General features: G+C 33.9%; 1 protein-coding gene across 1 annotated transcript; it reads left to right on the forward strand.

Moving 5' to 3' along the window:
• The first annotated feature begins 16337 nt into the window (after nucleotides 1-16337).
• LOC140442529 (uncharacterized) lies at nucleotides 16338-20176 on the forward strand. Its single transcript, XM_072533591.1, has 2 exons — nucleotides 16338-16859; nucleotides 20114-20176. The coding sequence occupies exons 1-2, from the start codon at nucleotides 16338-16340 to the stop codon at nucleotides 20174-20176; spliced, it is 585 nt and encodes a 194-aa protein (XP_072389692.1).
• The last annotated feature ends 794 nt before the right edge of the window (nucleotides 20177-20970 follow it).

The following is a 20970-nucleotide window of genomic DNA, read 5'->3' on the forward strand; positions in this document are numbered from 1 at the left end:
ATGTTTGCTATCCATTCTTCTCTCTCCTGGGCGCGATGTGCTGCCTAAGACAGGGAGTAACCGGTAGCGCACTTTATTTGGTCTGACTATCTGAGTGGCGATCTTCCTCGAGTTCTTTTACCATCTACCTTGCCTTCAACCACCAACCTCTCCATGCCTTCCATTCGTCTGGTAATGTGTCCAAAGTACCTCAATATATTTTGGTTGATGATTGTGGTAAGACTAGTATTGATGTCCAGTTCTGTCAATATTGAGATATTTGTGCGATGTGCTATCCAGGGTATGCGCATCATTCTACGATATACCCATAATTCAAAGGCCATTATACGTCGTGAGTCGGATTTTTTAGTGGTCCTAGTTTCTGATGCATAGGTACCGATAGAAAAGATAAGCGTCCGTACTAGGCGCAGTTTCGCAAAACTTTTCGAAATAACCGAATAAAGAGAATAACCGAATGGAGCCCCATAGGAAGGAGGAAAAGAGGACGACCCCGAAAATCCTGGAGGAACGAAGTAGACGACGCCATGAGTAAGAGAGGCCTAAACGATGGAGAATGAAACAACAGAGAGAGATGGAAACGGTTGAGCGAGGGAAGGCAGTGAATACTGTAGAATCCCTAAATATATAATACATCTCTTCCACTTCTTCATCTGTTCTATCGCATGTTGGCATATACACTTGTAGTACATGGATCTTTGTTGGCTGTCCATCGAGAGTAATTTTAATTAGGCGGTCATTTATTGGAAGGTATTCATATACACATTTTGCCAGGTTCTTCTGTACCAGTATTGCTACGCCTTTTTTACCGGTTTTATTGGCTCCCGACATGAATATTTTATAGTAGTTGTATTCCCAGTGACCCTGACCTTCCCAGTGGGTTTCTGAAACTCCACATATGTCTAGTTTTTCTCTTATAAGTTCTCGTTCTAAGATATGTAGTTTTCCTGGTTCTAACAAACCTCTAACGTTCCATGTGGCTATACGGTGTTTTGTACGTAGTTTTATTTTTGGGTTTCCAGTCACCAATTTCTCAGATGTAGCCTGGTTGCCCATAACCATCTGCCGGGTCGTCCATTTCAGACCCGTCGACCCGGACTCGATGTGGCACCGGTTGCTTGCCGGATCGCATAGCACTCTGTTACTTTCGTTTGTCATTTCATAACGTGCTCTGGGATAATATGTAATCAAGTGGTTTTCCGTTTGCCTGCTTGATTCTTATGACGTTGACACATTGTTGGTTCATCCGCCTTCGGAGCCGATTTCTCAACTCCAGGGCAAAAGAGTGCCCTAAATACTTACTAACTCATCCGCCCGAAGCCGTTGGTCAGTAAGTGAAGGAGGATTTCCTGGCTGAGAAACTGCTGGTATAGTAGCACGTCAGTACTGAGTAATTCTCTTCAGAGCAACTGCAAATAAAGTAAGGATAGCTATGATGATAACCTATCTCAGATAGTAAAAAGAACCTCCAAAAGAAGCCATGTCATTGATTGTTCTATACAGTGCAATTCTCCTCAAGCATAGATAATATTTACTCGCATATAATAATCATACTTATGTTTGAAAATATTACTATTTCTTTTATGGACAATATAATTGATTATACTCTGTAAATGATAAAACCTTGGCACGAAAACTTACGTTTCTTAATCGTCTCATGCCTATTTTAGTTCCTTCGCGCTGCCTCAGCTATTCTCGACATCTTTCCATAGTTTCGTCCACTAATGGTATCCATAATCGTTAACAAGTTAAGCAACATTGTTGATAGTTAAATAAAATCTGTCTTCTGCCGATATTTAAGTAAGATTAACTACAACTTTTAATCGGAGGATAATATTAAAACAGCTCAGATACCCAACATTGTTATATATAGATTTTGTTAATGTACTATATCAGTACATTAAATTTTATCAAATGATTCGTTACAAACGAAGAAGGTTTACACTTTAACGAATGAATCGAGTCAGTGTTCACCTCTGAAATTTATGTTCCTCAAAACGCACCAAGCAATACTTTGTCTACACACCAGGTATTTTATGAGGCGTGGCGTATCAAATTAGACTATAAATAAACACACGAGTTAAAAAAGGTGGTGCGAAATGATTATAGGTACATACGCTTATATCAAAGTGTTAGTTGAATTGTTTTTATAAATTACTCATGCACAAATTACTGAAACACTGTGTACTTTTACTTATTTAAGTAGGTTATTATGATATCTGTTATTATTGAAAACACAATTGAAATTATTTTCGTTTTTGCATCATTATATGGTGTTAATTTTTTTTGTTGAATTTGTAACAAGCTTTTTAACAAAAATTTTAATTTTGTTGATTATTAGTGTAATTGAATCGATTATTTCTTAAAGGGACTATAATATAAGTGATACAATAAGTGATATTTTCAAGTTTTGAGAAAAACAGAAAAATGTTATATATTTTTTAACCTCTTGATATTTTAAATTTTTTATTCTTTAGTATGATTCGGTTCTACAAGAAGGCGTATTAGTCAACGGAATACGTCTAAATAACATTAGATATGCCGACGACGCAGTAGTTTTTGCAGATAGTCTGGACGGTTTGCAAATAATAATGTCGCGTATATCAGATATAAGTAGAGAACACGGACTTGATCTTAATAGGAAGAAAGCAAAGTACATGGTTGTCAGTAAGCTCGAAATATTAAATGCATAGCTTTTGGTTAACCAACATCCAATTGACAGAGTGGACAGCTACACATACCTTGGTACCAACATTAACAGCCAATGGGATCACTCCAGTGAAATAAAACAACACATAGGAAAAGCGAGATCGGCGTTCATAATGATGAAGTCTCTTTTCAGAAGTCACGATTGCTACCAAAATCTCTCTCATTAGATGCTATGTATTTTCTACGTTATTATACGGAGTAGAGGCCTGGACACTTTCCGAAGCTTCTTTAAGAAAACTCGAGGCATTCGAGATGTGGTGTTACAGACGTATTTTAAGAATTTCATGGGTGGATCGTGTGACTAATGTTGAGGTCCTACGTAGAATAGGCAAGGAATGCGAGATTATTAACACCACCAAAGAGCGCAAACTAGAATATCTTGGCCATGTTATGAGGAATGAACAGAGATACGGCTTGTTGCAACTCATTCTTCAGGGCAAGGTACTTGGAAAGAGAGGACCAGGGGGAAGAACAATATCTTGGCTTCAAAACCTGAGAAAGTGGTTTAATACATCGACAACCGGACTATTCAGAATAGCAGCAAGCAAAGTTAGGATAGCCATGTTGATCCGGAACGGATAGGCATCGTAAGAAGAAGAAGAAGATGGTTCGGTTAAAGGTATGTATTAATCAAATCAATCTAGAATTTTGGATTTTCTTTATTGGACAGATTTTTCAAAAAAATTAACTTAGGTCCTTTCAGAAATATACATTTTATAAAGCAAATTTAATTTTTTAGGATTTTATATAATCCTATAATATGGTAATTTTATTGTGACAAACAGCCACAAAAATATATTTAACTAAAATTAAAGAAATACACTCTGGGCCAAAATTAACCGGCCACCTTAAAAATGATAATTTTTGATTTCTTATGTCTCCTAAACCTATTATTTGTGGAAGTGTGTGGGATCTGCTTCAGCAAATCTTCGTAACTCGCTCGTGCCTTCTCACATATGATGCTTTGTGTTAAGGTTCCTCCTTGAAGCTGCTTCTCGGTCACTCACACCATTAGTAGTTTCTCCATCTTTTCATCCGAGAGAAATCCGAAGCTTAGAAATTATTGTAACACCCTTAGCAGGCGTTATACCATTTATCACCTCCCTATCACCCATCAAACGGTAGGTTTTGGGTCAATAATTAATTTCGCATATTAAAATAAAAATGGCCGAATAGCACTCAAGCCCTTTCAGAAATAATCGATGCAATTTTTGTAGTGTAGAATATGAAAGGAAGTAATATTATAATTTATCCAAATATGACTAGTATTATTAAATATATTCCAGTCGAAAAAAAAATCGGTTGCCTGTAAAGTCGGTTTTACGGGCGAAGATTTTACGTGACAACGTCTTTTTCTCGGTAGAATATTTATTGATATGAATATTATTAAATTGCACAATAGGAACAAGGAATTGAATGAAAATAAGAATTGCACAAATTTTAACTATAGAAATATATTTTGTTTACTAAAACATTGTACATGTAAACTTAAACTTAACTAATTTCCAACGCGCCTAATTCTCTAGTGCTGCGCGCGCACTAGACCGATCGTGTTTGAGTGGGAGAGAGACGCAAGGCATTCGCCGGTCCGGCGGGCCTCTCTCTCGTTCGGTGACTCATCGTAACAGACGTGAGCGGGCGTTACACTTTTTCATGAGTGACTCCGAGCCACAACCTAATTTAAGACGTTGTCACGTCAAAATAGAGAAGAGTAAACTATATAAACAGTGGTAAGAGAATAGTCGGAAACTAATAAACAATAAGGTAGCCGAAAAGGAATCGCAAGACGCAACAGCACAAGCATAAGCGCGAAGAAAGATTCCAATGTTCATACATGTGGTGGAATGTATTGAATAAATATAGTAGCTGTAGAATTTACTTGATAGATTAAAATCAAATACCAGAGGTTTGGAAGAAAAAAAATAGTTTGGCCTAATAAGATCAAGTTGCCTTGGAGAATAAAATTCGTTTTAATAGAAACTGGAATGAATCTTTTTATGAAAAGTGTAGATAGAACAAATGAAAAACTGACAAATTGTAGCAATATTTATTCAAATTGGACAAGGATTTTCTTTCCTGTTATTGGTCATTTTTCTATTATTTTAGCTCTATTTAAATCTTCTTTCTCATCTTTTAATAGATACTATTTGATTTTTGTAGTTCTCTCCAAAATTTTTGTTTCGTTTTGCTTCCTATTTCAATGTCCAGAAACAGAAACAGTAACTTTATGATAAGGTAAAAATGGTTGCATGTTGCGATCCAATTTACGCGATATTAATATTAGTTGACTTGCTGAGGTCACATTACAATAATTGCTTATAATCAGAGCAACAATACGACTACGGCACTTTATGTTGATAAAACCTTAACATACGACCCCGGTGTTTTCCGATTTACAGTTTTATCGACTATTTTTATAGCGGTTTAACAATATGACTCTTATTATTTAAAACACGTGGCGTCTACGGCTTAAAGCATACACGTTAGACAAAACTCAAATACAAAAACATTAAATAACAAACAAAGATGCCGTCTACAGAGAATATCGATTGTAAATTTAGTGATATGGTTGGATAGCAGTTATAAAAGAATCACTTTGTTTAATTAAAAAAAATTGCCTTCTTGGCACTTTTTGTAGATTCTAAACCGAAGATGACTTCATATTTTTTACCTTACTTTTTTATAATTGGACACATCATATTTATTTTTTTATACTTTAACTTCAAGGTTGTTTTTTTTTGCGATTAGCCCATTGTTATTTTTTTTTTGATAAATTTATATCTTACTTATGATAATACACTTACAGTACAATGAAGTTAGTTTTTACTGAACATAAAACATTATTCCGACAAGAATAAAACGAGTACCCGTAGCCGACTGAAGGGCCAGCCGCGCTCTCCAAAAAAATCCAACACGGTTTCTAAATAAAGCGCACAAAAAAATTCTCCAAAACTAAGCAGTTAATTACTATGGGATGTACAAACCTTTTCTGAAGTTGATTTTTATTGTTAATTATTTATTTAAAATGTAATTATATTAAAATATCTGTTATCTATAAACATTATTAAATTGGTATTCATAGACAATATTTCCATAATGTACTCTTATTAAATTTAAACAAATCAGTTTTTTAGTATTAAAAAATTATTTTTAAAACAAAATGATCGTATATATAATATTATATTATAAGAAGGTAATAAATACAAATTTCACCTTCAACACCTTTCACTATTCACATGACTATACAGTCTTTGCTCTTGTGTCATCGAATGCCATAGTGTGTGGACTAGTGCGCATTTCGATGCGCATCGCCCCGCCTCGAATTTTCCCATTGGCTCTTGACCTGGAAATCCCTATTTATCGCTCGAACGGCACATATAAATATTGGCGATTTTCAGGTCAGCCAGGTCAGTCCCTCACGGACTCTCCGAGAGCTTAGTGCTCTTGGGGCGCTGCTTCCTGCTGTTCCAATTATACTCTGTGGCTGAGATATTATTCAACTACAATCTGATGTTTTATTTTGACCTATATTTTTGTCATGTAAGAAATATCTTGTCTTTTTCAAGACAAGCCTTCAGAAGACCACGACCTGATGCTTTATTTCGACTTGGTGTAACTTTGTCATGTACCCAAGTCCATACCCAGTAAATGGACTTGGGTAGAGGAGCTCTCGACTGCGATATTCGAAGCTCTCTACAGAGCACCTGGAGATAACAGAAGGTAGTTAGACCCTTATTTGTTCCTCCGAGGTGACACTTGACTTGCTGCTGTTCTCTTGATTACTTCGGTCACTGTTTTCATACCCAGGTCCTGGTGGAGGTTGCAGTTACGGATAACATTGTTTGTAAATGGATAATTTATTATGAATGGATAATGTTGAATTTTTTCTAATCAGTCAATACAATTTGTTATATCTAATATCAAGTTCCCCTCTTTTCTTTTCGACATGGATTTTCCACCGCAGCATCGCGTCTAGGGTGATGCCCAAGTATTTTGCTGATGTTGCATAAGGAACTTGGGTAATATTTATTCTAACGGAAATTCTTTATTTGTAAAGATAATGTGTGCAGATTTAGTCTCATTTAATTTTATTCACCATATTCTGGTCCAGGTATGTGTTGTATTTAGTGATAGTTGCAACTTATCAGTCGCATCTTCACTAGTGTCTCCTATCGCTAGTATGTCTGTACCATCTGAGAAGGTGGCAGTAGTGTTTTGGTAGTATATATACAATAGGTACAGAACCGGACTTAAAACTCCCTTGTAGCACCCCAGCTTTGATCTCCTTTAAATAGGTGTAGACTTCTTCTGGTTTTACACTGAAATATCTATTCGCGATGTATGATTCTATGATTTCTGAATACTGTTTAGGCACAAACGTTTTTACTTTATAGTTTAAACCCTCATGCCAGACTATATCAAATGCCTGTGCTACTTTCAAGAAGATTGTAGAGCAGACTTTCTATTCTTCTAATGCTTTTTCTATTATATTCGCTATTCTGAGAATTTGATCTATTCTTCTTCTTAGGGTGCCTGTCCGTTCCGAACGTTGCCGATCATTCTGGATATGATGACTAGTTTGTTGGTTGCTATATGGAATAGCTGTGTTGAGGTCTTTCTATACCATGCTCTCAGGTTAGCAAGCCAGGATATTCTTCTTCGGTCTGGGGCCCTTTTTCTTTCAATTTTACCTTGCAAAATGCATTGGAGTAAGTAGCTCGTATTTGCCTTGATTTCTCATTATATTTCCCAAGTACTGCAGCTTACAGCCCTTCACGATGTTGACCAAATCCGCGGTTGTATTCATACTCTGCAGTACTTCTTCATTGGTGACTTTGTCTGTCCATGGTATCTTCAGGATCCTTCTGTATAACCATAGCTCAAAAGCCTGAAGTTTTGATAGAGTTTCCGCCTTTAATGTCCTTTTTTGTTTCTAGGGTGAGGTCATGGCTCTTGAACACAGTTCCCCACAAAACCCCATTTTACAAGATCTCGAAGAGTTTTTAACGATAACTTTATAACAACCCATTGTTTTTTAAGCTCGTTTTTTGAGCGTTTTGTGGTGGGGTAGAATGGCTAGTTAGATCGTGACGTGTGAGGTGTCATATGATAGCATTTAAAAATATAATTCGATGAGAAAGAAGAATTAGACATAACAGCATGCCAAAGGGGCTTTAGACACGTACCTTTACTAGTATGAAAGAATGATCCTGGTAAACGACAAATATCCTGGCTGCATAACCTCACGGATTAGACAGAACTAGATCTTCAAACTTTAATAAAAAAAAAGCCCAGGATAAAGATGAATTTTCAGAAGTCATCACCAACTTTTATTGGGGATGGAATTTGGCGATCCTTACCTAAACAAGAAAAAGGTTTTCTTTTCGACACAAAACATGACATGAACAACAAAATCAGGAGACAAATCCTCATGACTGTTAAAACCAACAAAATTAATAAATATCTCGAGAAGACCAAAAAATAAAACATAAAACACTATGATCAGACCAGTTTTAACATATAGCGCAGGGACTTGGGCACTTACTCAAAAATATAAGAATATACTGGAAACTCTTGAAAGAAATATCCTAAGGACAATATATTGGAACAATAAATAATAATGAATTATAAAGGAAACGTTTCAATTTTGAACTATACCACTTATAAAAAAAATATAAAAAAAAACAATTGAAATCAATTGATGAAGAATGGTTTAAGGATTAAAGATAATGACTAGGTCCGAAAATCGATGTTTAAAAAACCTGCGGGACAGAATCCCACAAGTTTTTTACGCCTGCAGATAAAAAACTGTATAATATAGAAGTTCCCCTAAATATTATAAAAACTGTCAAAAACCCCTACCAAAACAACAAAATGGAAGTCAGAATAGATCGACAACTTACAGAACCTATACAAATAGGCAGCGGAATAAGACAAAAGGGATTATTAAACCCCATGCTCTTCAAGTTGATCATGGATCAAATCATCAAAAGCGTTAACAAAGGAAGAGGATAAAAATGGGCAACAAAGAAATAAAAAGACGACGCAATATTGATAGCCCAAAATGAAGATAGTCTGTAAAAACTGGTCCACAGATTTAATATAAGAGCAAAAGAATTTAATATGACAATCTCATCTCAGAATACTAAAACAAGTAGTCAGCAAAGAACCAACCAGATGTAAAATAGAAATTTATGGCATCAGTATTGAACAAGTAATGGAAATAAAATACCTGAGAAGTACACTGTTCAGCTATGGGGAGCTGAACAAAGAAGTGAGAGATCAAGTACAAAGAGCAAATAGACTGGCAGGATGCCTTAATAACACTATATAGCGAAACAGACTCATTAAACGGAGATGAAGTCAAGAATTTATAAAGTCAGTGTAAGACCAACGCAAAGGCTACTGGAAATGTCAGAGATGAGAGTAATGAGAAGAATTACAGTAAATACGCTGAGAGATCGAAAGGAAGGTGAAGACATTAGAAGAGAATGTAACGTACAGTGTATAAACGAATGGACACAAAATGGAATAACCACATAAGCAAAATGGACCTTCCATAGAGGTATTAATCTGCCAATGAACAAGCAGAATTGCTTATACGGAGGAAGAAGAAGAAGAAGGTAAAAAACAAATAAGACGAGAAAATACTTCCTGGACGATGTGAAAGCAGATCTACAGGTACTAGATCAGGACATTAAGAAAATTGGACCTGGATAGGGAATTTAGAAGGGGCTTTTAAGCGAAGCCAAGGCTCATCAAGAGATGTAGAGAAGAAAAAACATCAAAGAAAACTGGACTAATTGTCACATAATGGCATCACTATTTATTAACCGCAATATTGGTTAATAATCTAAAACAAGCTTTCGTTTCAGCATAATCAATTTCTATCTTAAATTTTTGTATGGATCGTAATACGGAAACATAAACATTGTAGAAAACACAACTGTATTTTCATTATTATAATTATTTATTGGTAAGCTAGTTTTGTAAAAAGTTTTTTGTAATTTCCCAAGTTCTTTTGATAATTTATATGAAATTAATACACTTAAACTTCTATCCAAACCATACCTGGTAAAATCCTTCTGGTGACTTGCTGCTTAAACCTCATTTTGGATAATCCTTTTATCAGTGACGTCACTAATACAACAAACAAAACACTAGTTATCACTAACCACTCAAATTGTACGAACCATTGAGATGACTATAAAAACCGATTTTCGTCACGGAACTTATCACTCATAAAATTCTTGCGTCTACAAAGCTGTTCACTAGTATTCAATCCGTGGTTGAGAAAAGCAGATATTTAGTCAACATTTTAGTCTGTATCTTTTTTTCACGAACACAAACTCGCGATATCAACGAGAAATTGAGAACTTAATGTTTAATAAACCTACAGATAACGTATTTTGTACAATAGTTTATTTTTTGGGCAGTACAATGAAGTTTTCTCGACGGACAAACACACGTACTTTGCTTTGTCTGAGAAAGATATCAAAAGCACTGAGAAACGACACAAACTAATAAATATAAATTTAACTAAAATTTCTTATCAGTTTCATTTAATGAAGAGTAATGTTGTTTCCACATTCAACCTATATTTATTATTACACGTTAATATTCAGTATTGAGAGCATTATCGGACTTTGATATTGCGTAAAGTTGAATATATTTAATGAAGCATCCGTATCAACTGTACACCGTGTTGATAGAAAATATCAAGGATATAGATAATAGAAAATATCAAGTTCTGGACTAGTAATTATTTAAAATGGGTTTTATTGTCGATGAAATATGAGAAGAATTGGTAACTCCTGTTTTGTCGACAATACCGACGAACTACTTTTTTTTCAATTTAAAGTGGACTGAACAGTTTGGACTTTTCTTACCGCAAATGAAAGTTATTTTGTAAAAAAATTATTAGGAATAAATAAATAAATTATTATATTATTGAATTATAAAATTTAAAAGAAAAATTATTATCTGGAGCCCCGTTAGCTGGGAAAATCTAATCACCATTTTAAACAACAACAAAAGTGAAGGGGAAAACACAAAAATAGTCTCAGACAAGCAGGCCATCGAAATTTGCAAATCTAAGAATCCTTTCTAGTCCCATATTAATTTCATTAAGAAAGATAGATCCTTTGACCCCACCAAGAGTGAGATTAACCAATAACTCGAGCAGTCGATATCTTCTAGCAAGATTAACCTTTGTGTCTATACCCAGGTACCTGGGTATCCTTGGTAATTGTTTTATCTGAATCATTGACGAGCTTCTAGTTATTCCTAAAATTATTTAGAACGAAGAGATTTATAATAAAAACCAAAGGAAAAAATGCATATAATATATTAAAATTACCTGTCAAAGTTTTTACACCATTACGTCCACACCCGTGGCACCCGGGTAACACTAATGTATAGTAAATTATGAAGCTCTGTCTAGTTTTTTTTATAATAAAAGTGATATGGAAACGTAAATAAAAGTTACATTTTAAACACATTGTCCACACTTACTTATATTTACTGAGTGTTCGTTACATAGTGGACGATTACAAACATTATATGATTTTCGTGTCTTTCTTAGCCGCTTTTTCGCTAAAGACATACAAATGTAGCAGTTTCCAACAATTTTGAGGCGTCCAGTGGAATCTCGAAGTGGTAATGACTCTGCAGTATTACTTGAATCTGTAGGTAGAGGTTTTCCTAACATACACTCAATTCCTGACCTTGATAAAAAATTTCGGTATACATTTGGTACTTTAGATCTAGCAGAAATTGCAGGCATCACTAGTTGTTTCCCTAAGTCTTGTAGAAAAATTCTACGCTTACTGGTTTCAGTAGAACTCTGTGGATTATTCTCTGTATAAATTATATAGGTTGCTAGGCAAGCTACGTCTAGGATATTGTAAAAGAAGGCTACTGGCCAACGCAAAGTTCTGCGTTTAGTGGAATAATGAGAAACCATTTTGTCCATGTTGTCTACGCCTCCTTTAGTTGTATTATAGAACTGAATTATTTCAGGTTTATTTTTTGGGCTACTTACATTATCGTTGTCATGCATTGTTGACAGCAAGATAACGCTTTTTTTCTTTTTTGGTACATATGAACAAATAGTAACACGATCTGCACTGAATCCGTGTAATGACGATTCAGGCTCACGCTCTGGCGAAGGCAGCATTTCTTGTGGAATATATGGTTTGTTTCTTTTCAAAGTACCAACTAATGATAAATTCCAAGACAACAGGAGACGAGCTAGTGGAAGAGTTGTGAAAAAATTATCCATTGTGATGTTTTGTCCAGAATTTTTGTATCGGTAACACAAATCTTATACTACGCGTTCACCTTGATTAGTTTCACGTCCAGTCGAATTTTTTCCAGTATAAATTTGTCCAGTAAGTCGATACGAATTATTGGCGTCAAAAACCCACCAAACCTTGATGCCATACTTGGCAGGTTTTGCTGGCATATATTGCGTGAAACGTGTCCTACCTCTAAAAGGAAATAACTGTTCATCCACAGTAAGAGAATCCGACGGTACATAGTTACGACGTAAATTATCATTAAGAAGATGGAATATATCTGTAATAGCTGCAGCTTTATCATTTTGCAAACGTTCTGCACGTGTTTTGTCATTGTCAAACCGTAAGAATCTGCTGATGCTCCAAAAGCGATTTATGCCCATACTTGCTCGGTACAAAGGATGAGAGTCTGTTTTCCATAAATCTTTCGAGTGCTCTGAATTTGAATGCCGTACTCCTGCTGTAATAAGAATACCTAAGTATGCATCAAATTCTTCTGTTGTGAGTGACTTCCAAACATTTCTAGGTTTGTCGGGGTTTTCAACATTATACTTTTCACAAACGCTATTAGCTTTTCGATTGGTTTCGCGTATAATTATGTCACACATTACGTCACTAAAAACACATTTAAATGTATGTCTAATCGAAAGAGTTTTAGTAGAACGTACTGGGCCCGTTTTTTCACGCAAAAGGTTACGTTTCAGTGTACGACTTGCAGTAAACGGTTTTCGTTGCCAAATCGTTTTATCTTTTGCAACCAGAACATCACTTTGGGAAGAACTTTCTTGAAAATCGTCAAAATCTTCATCACTACTATCGTCGCCGTCGGTATCAATTTCAATCTTATTATTGATATCAGTAAAAACGTCCTCTACGTCAGAAGCTTCATCTCCATCCGGTTTGCTCTGCGAAACATAGTCCTCATCTGATTCCTGGTTTTCGATATTTTTGTCTACTTCCTCATCTATATCGTCTATGAATTGTTGCAAGTACTTCTGTTGCTTTTCATACGTCATTCTAAAATTAAATGATCTATGTATAAAACATTGTAAAAATAAACAGTAATAACTTACCTTCTAAATTCGCTAGCACTCACTTCTCTTCTTGCCATTATTACAAGTAATTACAACATAAAACACGCATATAGTCACAAAAATATTAACAACTTGTAAGCACAGTTAAATAAACACTGATAGCAAACAAAGAAAAATCCCAATTGTCTGTTATTTTCGGAATGTACAAGCGAAGTTTACCGAAACAATGCCGGGTACCTGGGTAGCAATCCCGTATCAGGTACTTGGGTATTGATATAACGGTTAAGGGAACCGGATATACTGAAAGTCATTAAACTATATCTTGCTTTTCTACACGACCAAACTGCTTCAGTATGTTACGATGGATCTACCAACACAAGCGTTAAACTCTTTTTGGCTTTCGAAGAACTTCCCACTAAGACTGATGATCTACGAAAAATTCTTCTAGAATTTAAAAATGCCTACGGAATTGGTCCAACTGGGTTGGAAGCTGATCTTGCTGCTTTTAGGTCCTTTTTTACTTCGGAAAGAATTATTTACCTGCAAAAGTCAAGGGAAAGTCACCGAAACTACTATTCCGTTGCCTCCTCAAAACGAAATTTTTATTAATACATGTTCTGTGTATTAAACAGCTAGTTAGACCAAATGATATTGACTCTAGTCACAAAAGCATTGTACGTGAAGTATCACAAGGTTCAGTATTGGGTCCTCTACCATTCCTTATCTTTATAAATGACATTAAGTTAAAAATCGATGGAAAAATTTTTCTTCTTGCTGATGATACCAGTATTACCTGGAGGAACTCTAATATTGCAACTCTTCATGCAACTTTAACTTCTGATCTACTTAAATTAAAAACTTTTAATGTGGATAAGACAGTAGCATTATCCTATAAAGGAGCTCTTCAACTCTTGTTTCCTAATAACAGCCAGATTAGTATCGTTGAGTTTGTAAAAGTTTTTGGTATTTTTATAGACAGCAACCTTAAATGTTCCCTTCATATCGTTTTGTTAAGTAAGAAACTAGCCTCAGCCTGCTATGCAACAAGATCTGTTTCGAAGCAAATCAATTTAGCATCTTCCAAAATACCATTTTTTTCTTTGTTCGAGTCTCATCTTCGATATGGCCTTTCTTTTTGGGGTTCTATTACAGCTACCCAATCTGATGTTATTTTTATATTACAAAAAAGAGCAATACGGTATCTTTTTGGCCTCAGTATAATAACACATTACACACACCATTACACACACATAACACACACCAGCCGCCCAGCCCAGCCAAGCGGGCTGGGCGGCTGGCTTCTCCTTCGCTTCAATGCGAGAGATGTCAGTTCAATCCCCGGCTCGGTGTACAGAAAACAAAAAGGCTAACGCAGCAGTTTAAAATTCTAAAATGAATCTGCGGCTTAGTCTAGAATATGCTGGTATCTGATCGGCCTATGGTGGAGCAGTACGGCAAGAGATAAGGGCTTGCGGCTAGGTGATACTCCTCCATAGATCCCTACCGGAAGGGCATCGAACGCCTAAATACCGGGTATATATATATATATATATATATATATATATATATATATATATATATATATATATATATATATATATATATATATATATATAATAACACATTACAAAAACTACTTTATAAATCACAGGATTTTAACTCTTCCCTCTTTACGTATGTTAGAAACTGTTTGCTTCATTCGTAAACACGTACATTTTTTTTCAACAACACTTTATCATGACTACTCCACCAGAAATTCAACCTTTGATGTGTATTTACCGATCCCGTCCACTGAATTAGTAAAGAAATCTATATTATATTCGGCAAAAAAATTATACAACCATCTCCCTTTGCAACTTATCTACATTATTTCCTTAAGTTCCGTAAATTGACAAAAGCCTATCTATCTGAAAGACCATATTATTCAGTGGAAGAGTTTCTTAACGAATAACTAATAAATTACAGTACGTTTAGGTTCTAGTAACTAAAGTATTTTTATATATATTTGGCAATTTAGTTAAATTTTGCATTGAATTGTATATTGTATATTTCTTTGATCTCTCAAAAAAGCATTTGATACCATAAACGTATAAGTTGCTATAGAGAGGTTAAAAAATCTTTAGGGGTCAGTTTTTATTATGGCTGTCATTGTATTTACATTCTAGGAAGATCCTCGTTCACATTCTACTATTTACATTTTAGGAAGATGACTTACAATCAGATTATGGTGATATTGATATTGGGGTTCCTCGGGGTTCAATATTGGGGCCATTAATATTCCTATGCTATATTAATGATATGACCAGATATGTCAGTTCAAATAACATATTTATGTATGCAGATGACACAACTATTGGTACATCCACACTAAACCAGTGCAACCACTGGTTGCACTCATTTAATTTATCTTAATCCATAGCATTATTTTATTTTACATTCAATATTCCAGATGGATACAAGAAACTGCTTCAAAAGGTTTCCCCAAAAAGGCTAACGATTTAAAAAGCAGCGTGCAAAAATTTTTAATCGAAAATCCGCGCCCCAATAACTTTAAAGATAATCGACCTGGAGATGGATGGTTAAAAGTAAGTCACCAAAAAATGTATTTTAATCTGTATTCATCGTTTCATTTTTTTTAGGGATTTTTGAAGCGACATCCAGGGGATTCTAGAAGGACAAGTGAAGGTGTGACGGCAGCTAGCGCTTGTGTATCTGAACGAGACATCAAAAACTGGTTTAAAAATATTGAAACCTATGTTAAAGAAAAGATACAACTTTGAACTGTATCAGTTATACACCGATCCAGATATTGTGAAATTCGTTAAAGTGCAGAGACTTAGATGGGCTGGACACATTGCTAGGATGTCAGATCACGAATACACGAAGAGATTAACATTTTCACAACCAGAGGGCACAAGAAGCAGAGGACGACCACGAATGAGATGGATTGATGATGTGGAAGAAGACCTACGGATTCTAGGGGTTAGAAGATGGAGGGAAGTTGCCAGGAATCGACAGGAGTGGCGACTTCTTTGTGAGCAGGCCAAGATCCACAACGGATTGTTGAGCCATTTATGATGATGATGATGATGTTAAAGAAAAACATTTAGAAGAAGTTCTAACTGATCCATCAAGAATTTTTAATGGAGATGAGTCAGGATTTCAAATATGTCCATCTACTGGAAAAGTATTTGCTATGAAAGGTTCCAAAAATGTTTATAACGTTGAAAAAAGCTCTTCAAAAGAAAACGTCACTGTGATGTTTACGTTTTCAGCAGACGGTAAAATTTGCGTGCCTATGGTTATTTATCCTTATCAACGTATTCCTGAAAAGGTTGCTAAAGGTATTAATCCTAAATGGGGTGTGGGCAGAAGCGATAATGGTTGGATGACGGCAGAGACATTCTATCAGTATATTGCGAATGTTTTTTACCCACACTTAATTGAAAATAATATTAAGCTTCCAGTTATTCTTTTTGTAGATGGGCACAAGAGTCACTTAAGTTACCAATTAAGTGTATTGTGTAATGAACTGCAGATTGAAGTGATTGCACTTTATCCTAACGCCACAAGGATTTTACAACCCTGTGACGTTTCTATTTTCCGTCCATTAAAAGAAGCTTGGCGGCAATCAGTGAGAGAATGGGAAGAACAGCATCCAGGAGGGGTAGTGAATAAGGTTGTATTTGCTTCTATATTGGAGCAAGCTATAAAAAAAAGCTGTAAAACTGAAACAGTAGTAAATGGTTTCAAGGCTTGCGGATTGTTTCCATTTAATGCAGATGCTATTGACTACACAAAATGTTTAGGCAAAGAAGTAGTAAAAAATTTAAATATTTCAGATCATCAAAAGAAACCCAAGATGGACTATAATACTTTTGTAAATATCTTAGGTCCTGAAAAAGTTCATAGCTTAGAGAATTTAAAAGAAAATCCAAAGAGTAATCTACCTAGCGATGATAATTTGAATTTGTTGTTCAAAATTTGGAATTTTTTTGAACATGATCCAAAACATTCGGATAACCCAATGGTTCTAAAAAATAGAGACACAAACATTAATATTATTCAAAATGTGGTTATCACATCTCCCGTTAAAAATACTGAAATAAAAACATCAGAACAGAGTGGTATTGAATATTTCTGAGAGTAGCAGTACCAATGATATCCATTTTCAACAATATAAAACTAATGTTTATGACTTACCCTCTACAAGTAAAATTATTGTTAAACACGAATTGTTGGGTAACTTTTTAACTTCTCCTACTGTACCGGAAAGAAAAAATAAACGTAACACGGAACGACTTCCTTTTGCTATTACATCTGCACGATATCAAGAAATGTTACGGAAAAAGGAGGAGATAAAAGAAGAGCAGGAAAAACAAAAACAAGAAAGGAAACGGAAAAGAGAGGAAAAATTAACCATAAACCAGTGTAGCAAGAAAAAGAATTAAAAAAAAGTCAAATGTTTTATTTGTTCAAATGATATTCAATTGAACAAATTAAAATGCGATGACTGTAATCTTTATTATCACGAATCTTGTATTCCTGTTAATCATAGACAGCATATACCTAACGATGGTGATCTATTTATATGTCACAACTGCTTCAATCTCCAAGATAGTGATTCTGATGCTAATAACAGTAACCAAGACAGTGAGGATGAAGACATTGACGAACTTTTCACTCAATACAAAGAAGCACAAAAGCATTTATAAAATTTAATTGTGTCAACTGTATATAGGTACCCCATACCGCACAGAAATCTTAGGTTTTTCCTGTAATTTTCATTTGTTTCTAGTTTTTTATTGTGTTAAAGCAGTCGTCCAATAACTAATTTTGAGTGTTCTGTAACTAAATAAACTGTCCAATAACTATAATTTTTGTAACTATTTTTAATAAATATATATTGACAAAAAATATTTAACACCTTCTTTAAATCCTTTTATCCATATTGTAATAAACTGTTTAGACTACCTTTTGTATAAATTTCAATTCAATCTGCAGAGAACAATGTGAATTACGAATTTTTAAAGTTGAAATTTTCTTAAGTGTCCAATAACTGTATGGTTTACCCTATTTTCTATATATATTTTTAAATCTATACTAATTGATGGATTAGACCGTTACTTGATGGAAATTCATTTTATGTAACACTAAAACACTGAAAACTTTTGTTTCAAAAACTTCCACAAAATTTATTATAAACTCTTATCACTACAGCTGTTTCGGCTGATTGCCTTTCTCAATGAAATACAACTTCGAGACAGAATTAAATATCATTACGCAAATAGCCGTAAACAATGGATACAACGAACAAACAATTAATAAAATCTTAAATAAAAAACTACACAAGAAAGCCCTGAAATTAGTATTTCCACCACCAGAGAAAAAACCTAGTACCTTCTGGTCGATTACATATACAGGCAAAATATCAACAAAAATAGCCAAACACATACAACAGAAAGAAATAACACTAGCTTTCAGAACAAATAACAACGGAGGCAAATATATTAAAAACAACAAGAGCCAAAATAAAAAGGACTTACACAGTGGTGTATACAAACTTAGATGTGGCGACTGACTAAAAACTTACATCGGTCAAACTAGTAGAAATTTTAATAAACGAATAGCAGACTATAAAAGGGCTTATAGATCATAATCCTTCTTTTAATGACGAATTTAAAATTCTTCATATTCAAAATAAAGGTCCTAAGCTATCTTTGTTAGAATCTATGGAAATTAACAAATTAAAAAAACAAATATAATTCTGAATGACCAACTTTAGGCAAACAGTTCTCCCCTCCTCAACCTATTTCATTAAAGACTATAAAGTATAAACGCATGCCAAAAATAGATCACTTGAGAAAGGCAAACAGCCGAAACAGCTGTAGTGATAAGAGTTTATAATAAATTTTGTGGAAGTTTTTGAAAACAAAGTTTTCAGTGTTTTATTGTTACATAAAATGTATACTACAAAAGCCAATATAACTACTTTTCATTTAAACTCTGATTATCACCAGTACTCAACTAGGCAAAATGACTTCATCAGAGTACCAAAACATAGTACAGCATGGGTATAACGAATTTAAATAAATTTCGACGTAAATTAAAATCTTTTCTATTGCAAAATAGTTTTTACAGTGTAAGTGAATATCTGGGTGATGTAAATAATTAATCATATGTACTGTTTATCTTTTAATTCTGAAATTGTGATGTTTTATAAGTATTTTATATTTTTTATTCGACTTATCCTATATCATGTACATGATCTTTCAGGATGAATAAATTATTATTATCTAGATTTAGCCATACGGCCCACACTCCCTCTAAGGGGAAAAGTCACTCATCTCAGATACCTACAGTATCAAAAGGATTGAGCTCTGGTGGGACTCTTTCCGTGTTATCGATTATTATCGATATATCGAACATCGATTATTATTGTTATTATTTTATTCTGTGTTATTGACAATTTATGTAATTTTAGTAAGTAATTGTTATTAGTATATATAATAGACGATTTTAGTAATTGTTATTGTTATTTTTTTGACATTTTGTAAGCTTTATCCATAAATTTGTACAATTTTTGGTGACAATAAAGCATATTTCTATTCTATTCTATATTCTAACTTAATTCTAAATCAGTCAACATTCATTTTTAAAAAATTAAGTTTTGAAAAACCTAATTGAAAATAATTTAAAATAGCCTGCAAATAAAACAATCAACACTATGTACAAATAAACACTGTAGTATATCAAATTGACATTATTTCTAGAAACTGAAAAATACTTTTTCAATTTCTTTGAAATAACGTATGTAAATAATCGTTTTATTAATAATTTTAAGTAAAAAAGGAAGTGGGTAACTAATTCATAATGTATTTTAATTATTACAAACTTGTAAATTTACATCTCACCTATCAACTAAAATAAAGTTTTAATCACGAAATACGTAAAATCTCATTTTCTGCATAATTTTCTTCTAATTTCATGTATTTAGTGATAATTTAGCGGTTAGGTGCAAACCCGTTAATTAATCATATTGCACCTTTTCTCCGTAATTTGTTTTCCTTTTAGCTTCCTGGGATGCGAGCTACTGGAGCCGCCTGTGATGAAAGCCAAACTGTGGAATATGCTTAATTTCAAGGTGTTTATTTTCGCTACCAGCAGGTTTCGGGTGATAATGTTGACGTTAATTGTAGTAAGCTGTTAGGTAAAAGAGAATTAAAAGCACACAAGTCGGCATCTTTTATTACTTGGATGTCCAAAAGTTTTACCAAAATACAAGAAATATTCAGAATTATTTTTTTATAAGAATCAGCTTCATTTCAATCTATTTTTTTTTGGTAAGAAAATAATTCTCATTTGAAGAGCGTAGGCGCAAAATTTCGGGCCAATGCTTTTTAAATGCAATTAAAAATCACACTAAATTTTCTCTTTTTTTTTACCCCTGTAACTTATTAAAATAAACATTATAGAAGTTTTCAGGGACTTTCGGCCCTCAGTAATAATGTAGTCTTTCATTCTGCGTTTGAATTTTTTAAAAATACTTATTAGTTTTTTTAGGATTCGAAAAAAATTAATGCATTTAAAAAGCATTGGTCCGAAATTTTGCGCCTACGCTCTTATGGACTTAACAAAACCGACAAAAAAGAAATAAATAAAGATTAATAAACAAAATTATGTCAATTTATAATTAATGATTTCCATAGTATAGCAATATCAGGAATACATAGATGGCAACTAAAATATTACAAATGTATTTTAATAATGTTTAAAAGCTATTTCCTTGTGACATTTTAATATTATTTATTATATTTAATGTAAATTTACCACAGTTCCACTTAAAAGTATATTTATTTAGACGTTTCGATTTACACTTCGGGAATCGTTCTCAAAATACAAATCAGTTTATTTCGTTACTTGGTAATATA

The sequence above is a fragment of the Diabrotica undecimpunctata genome, chromosome 5 (assembly GCF_040954645.1).
Source record: "Diabrotica undecimpunctata isolate CICGRU chromosome 5, icDiaUnde3, whole genome shotgun sequence".
NCBI classification, from domain to species: Eukaryota; Metazoa; Arthropoda; class Insecta; order Coleoptera; family Chrysomelidae; genus Diabrotica; species Diabrotica undecimpunctata.

Coding starts and splice junctions, on each gene's coding strand:
- LOC140442529 (XM_072533591.1), top strand. CDS start 16,338: ATGGTTATTTATCCTTATCAACGTATTCCTGAAAAGGTTGCTAAAGGT. Junction 16,860..20,113: donor AATGTTTAGGCAAAGAAGTA/GTAAAAAATTTA, acceptor TTTTCCTTTTAG/CTTCCTGGGATGCGAGCTAC.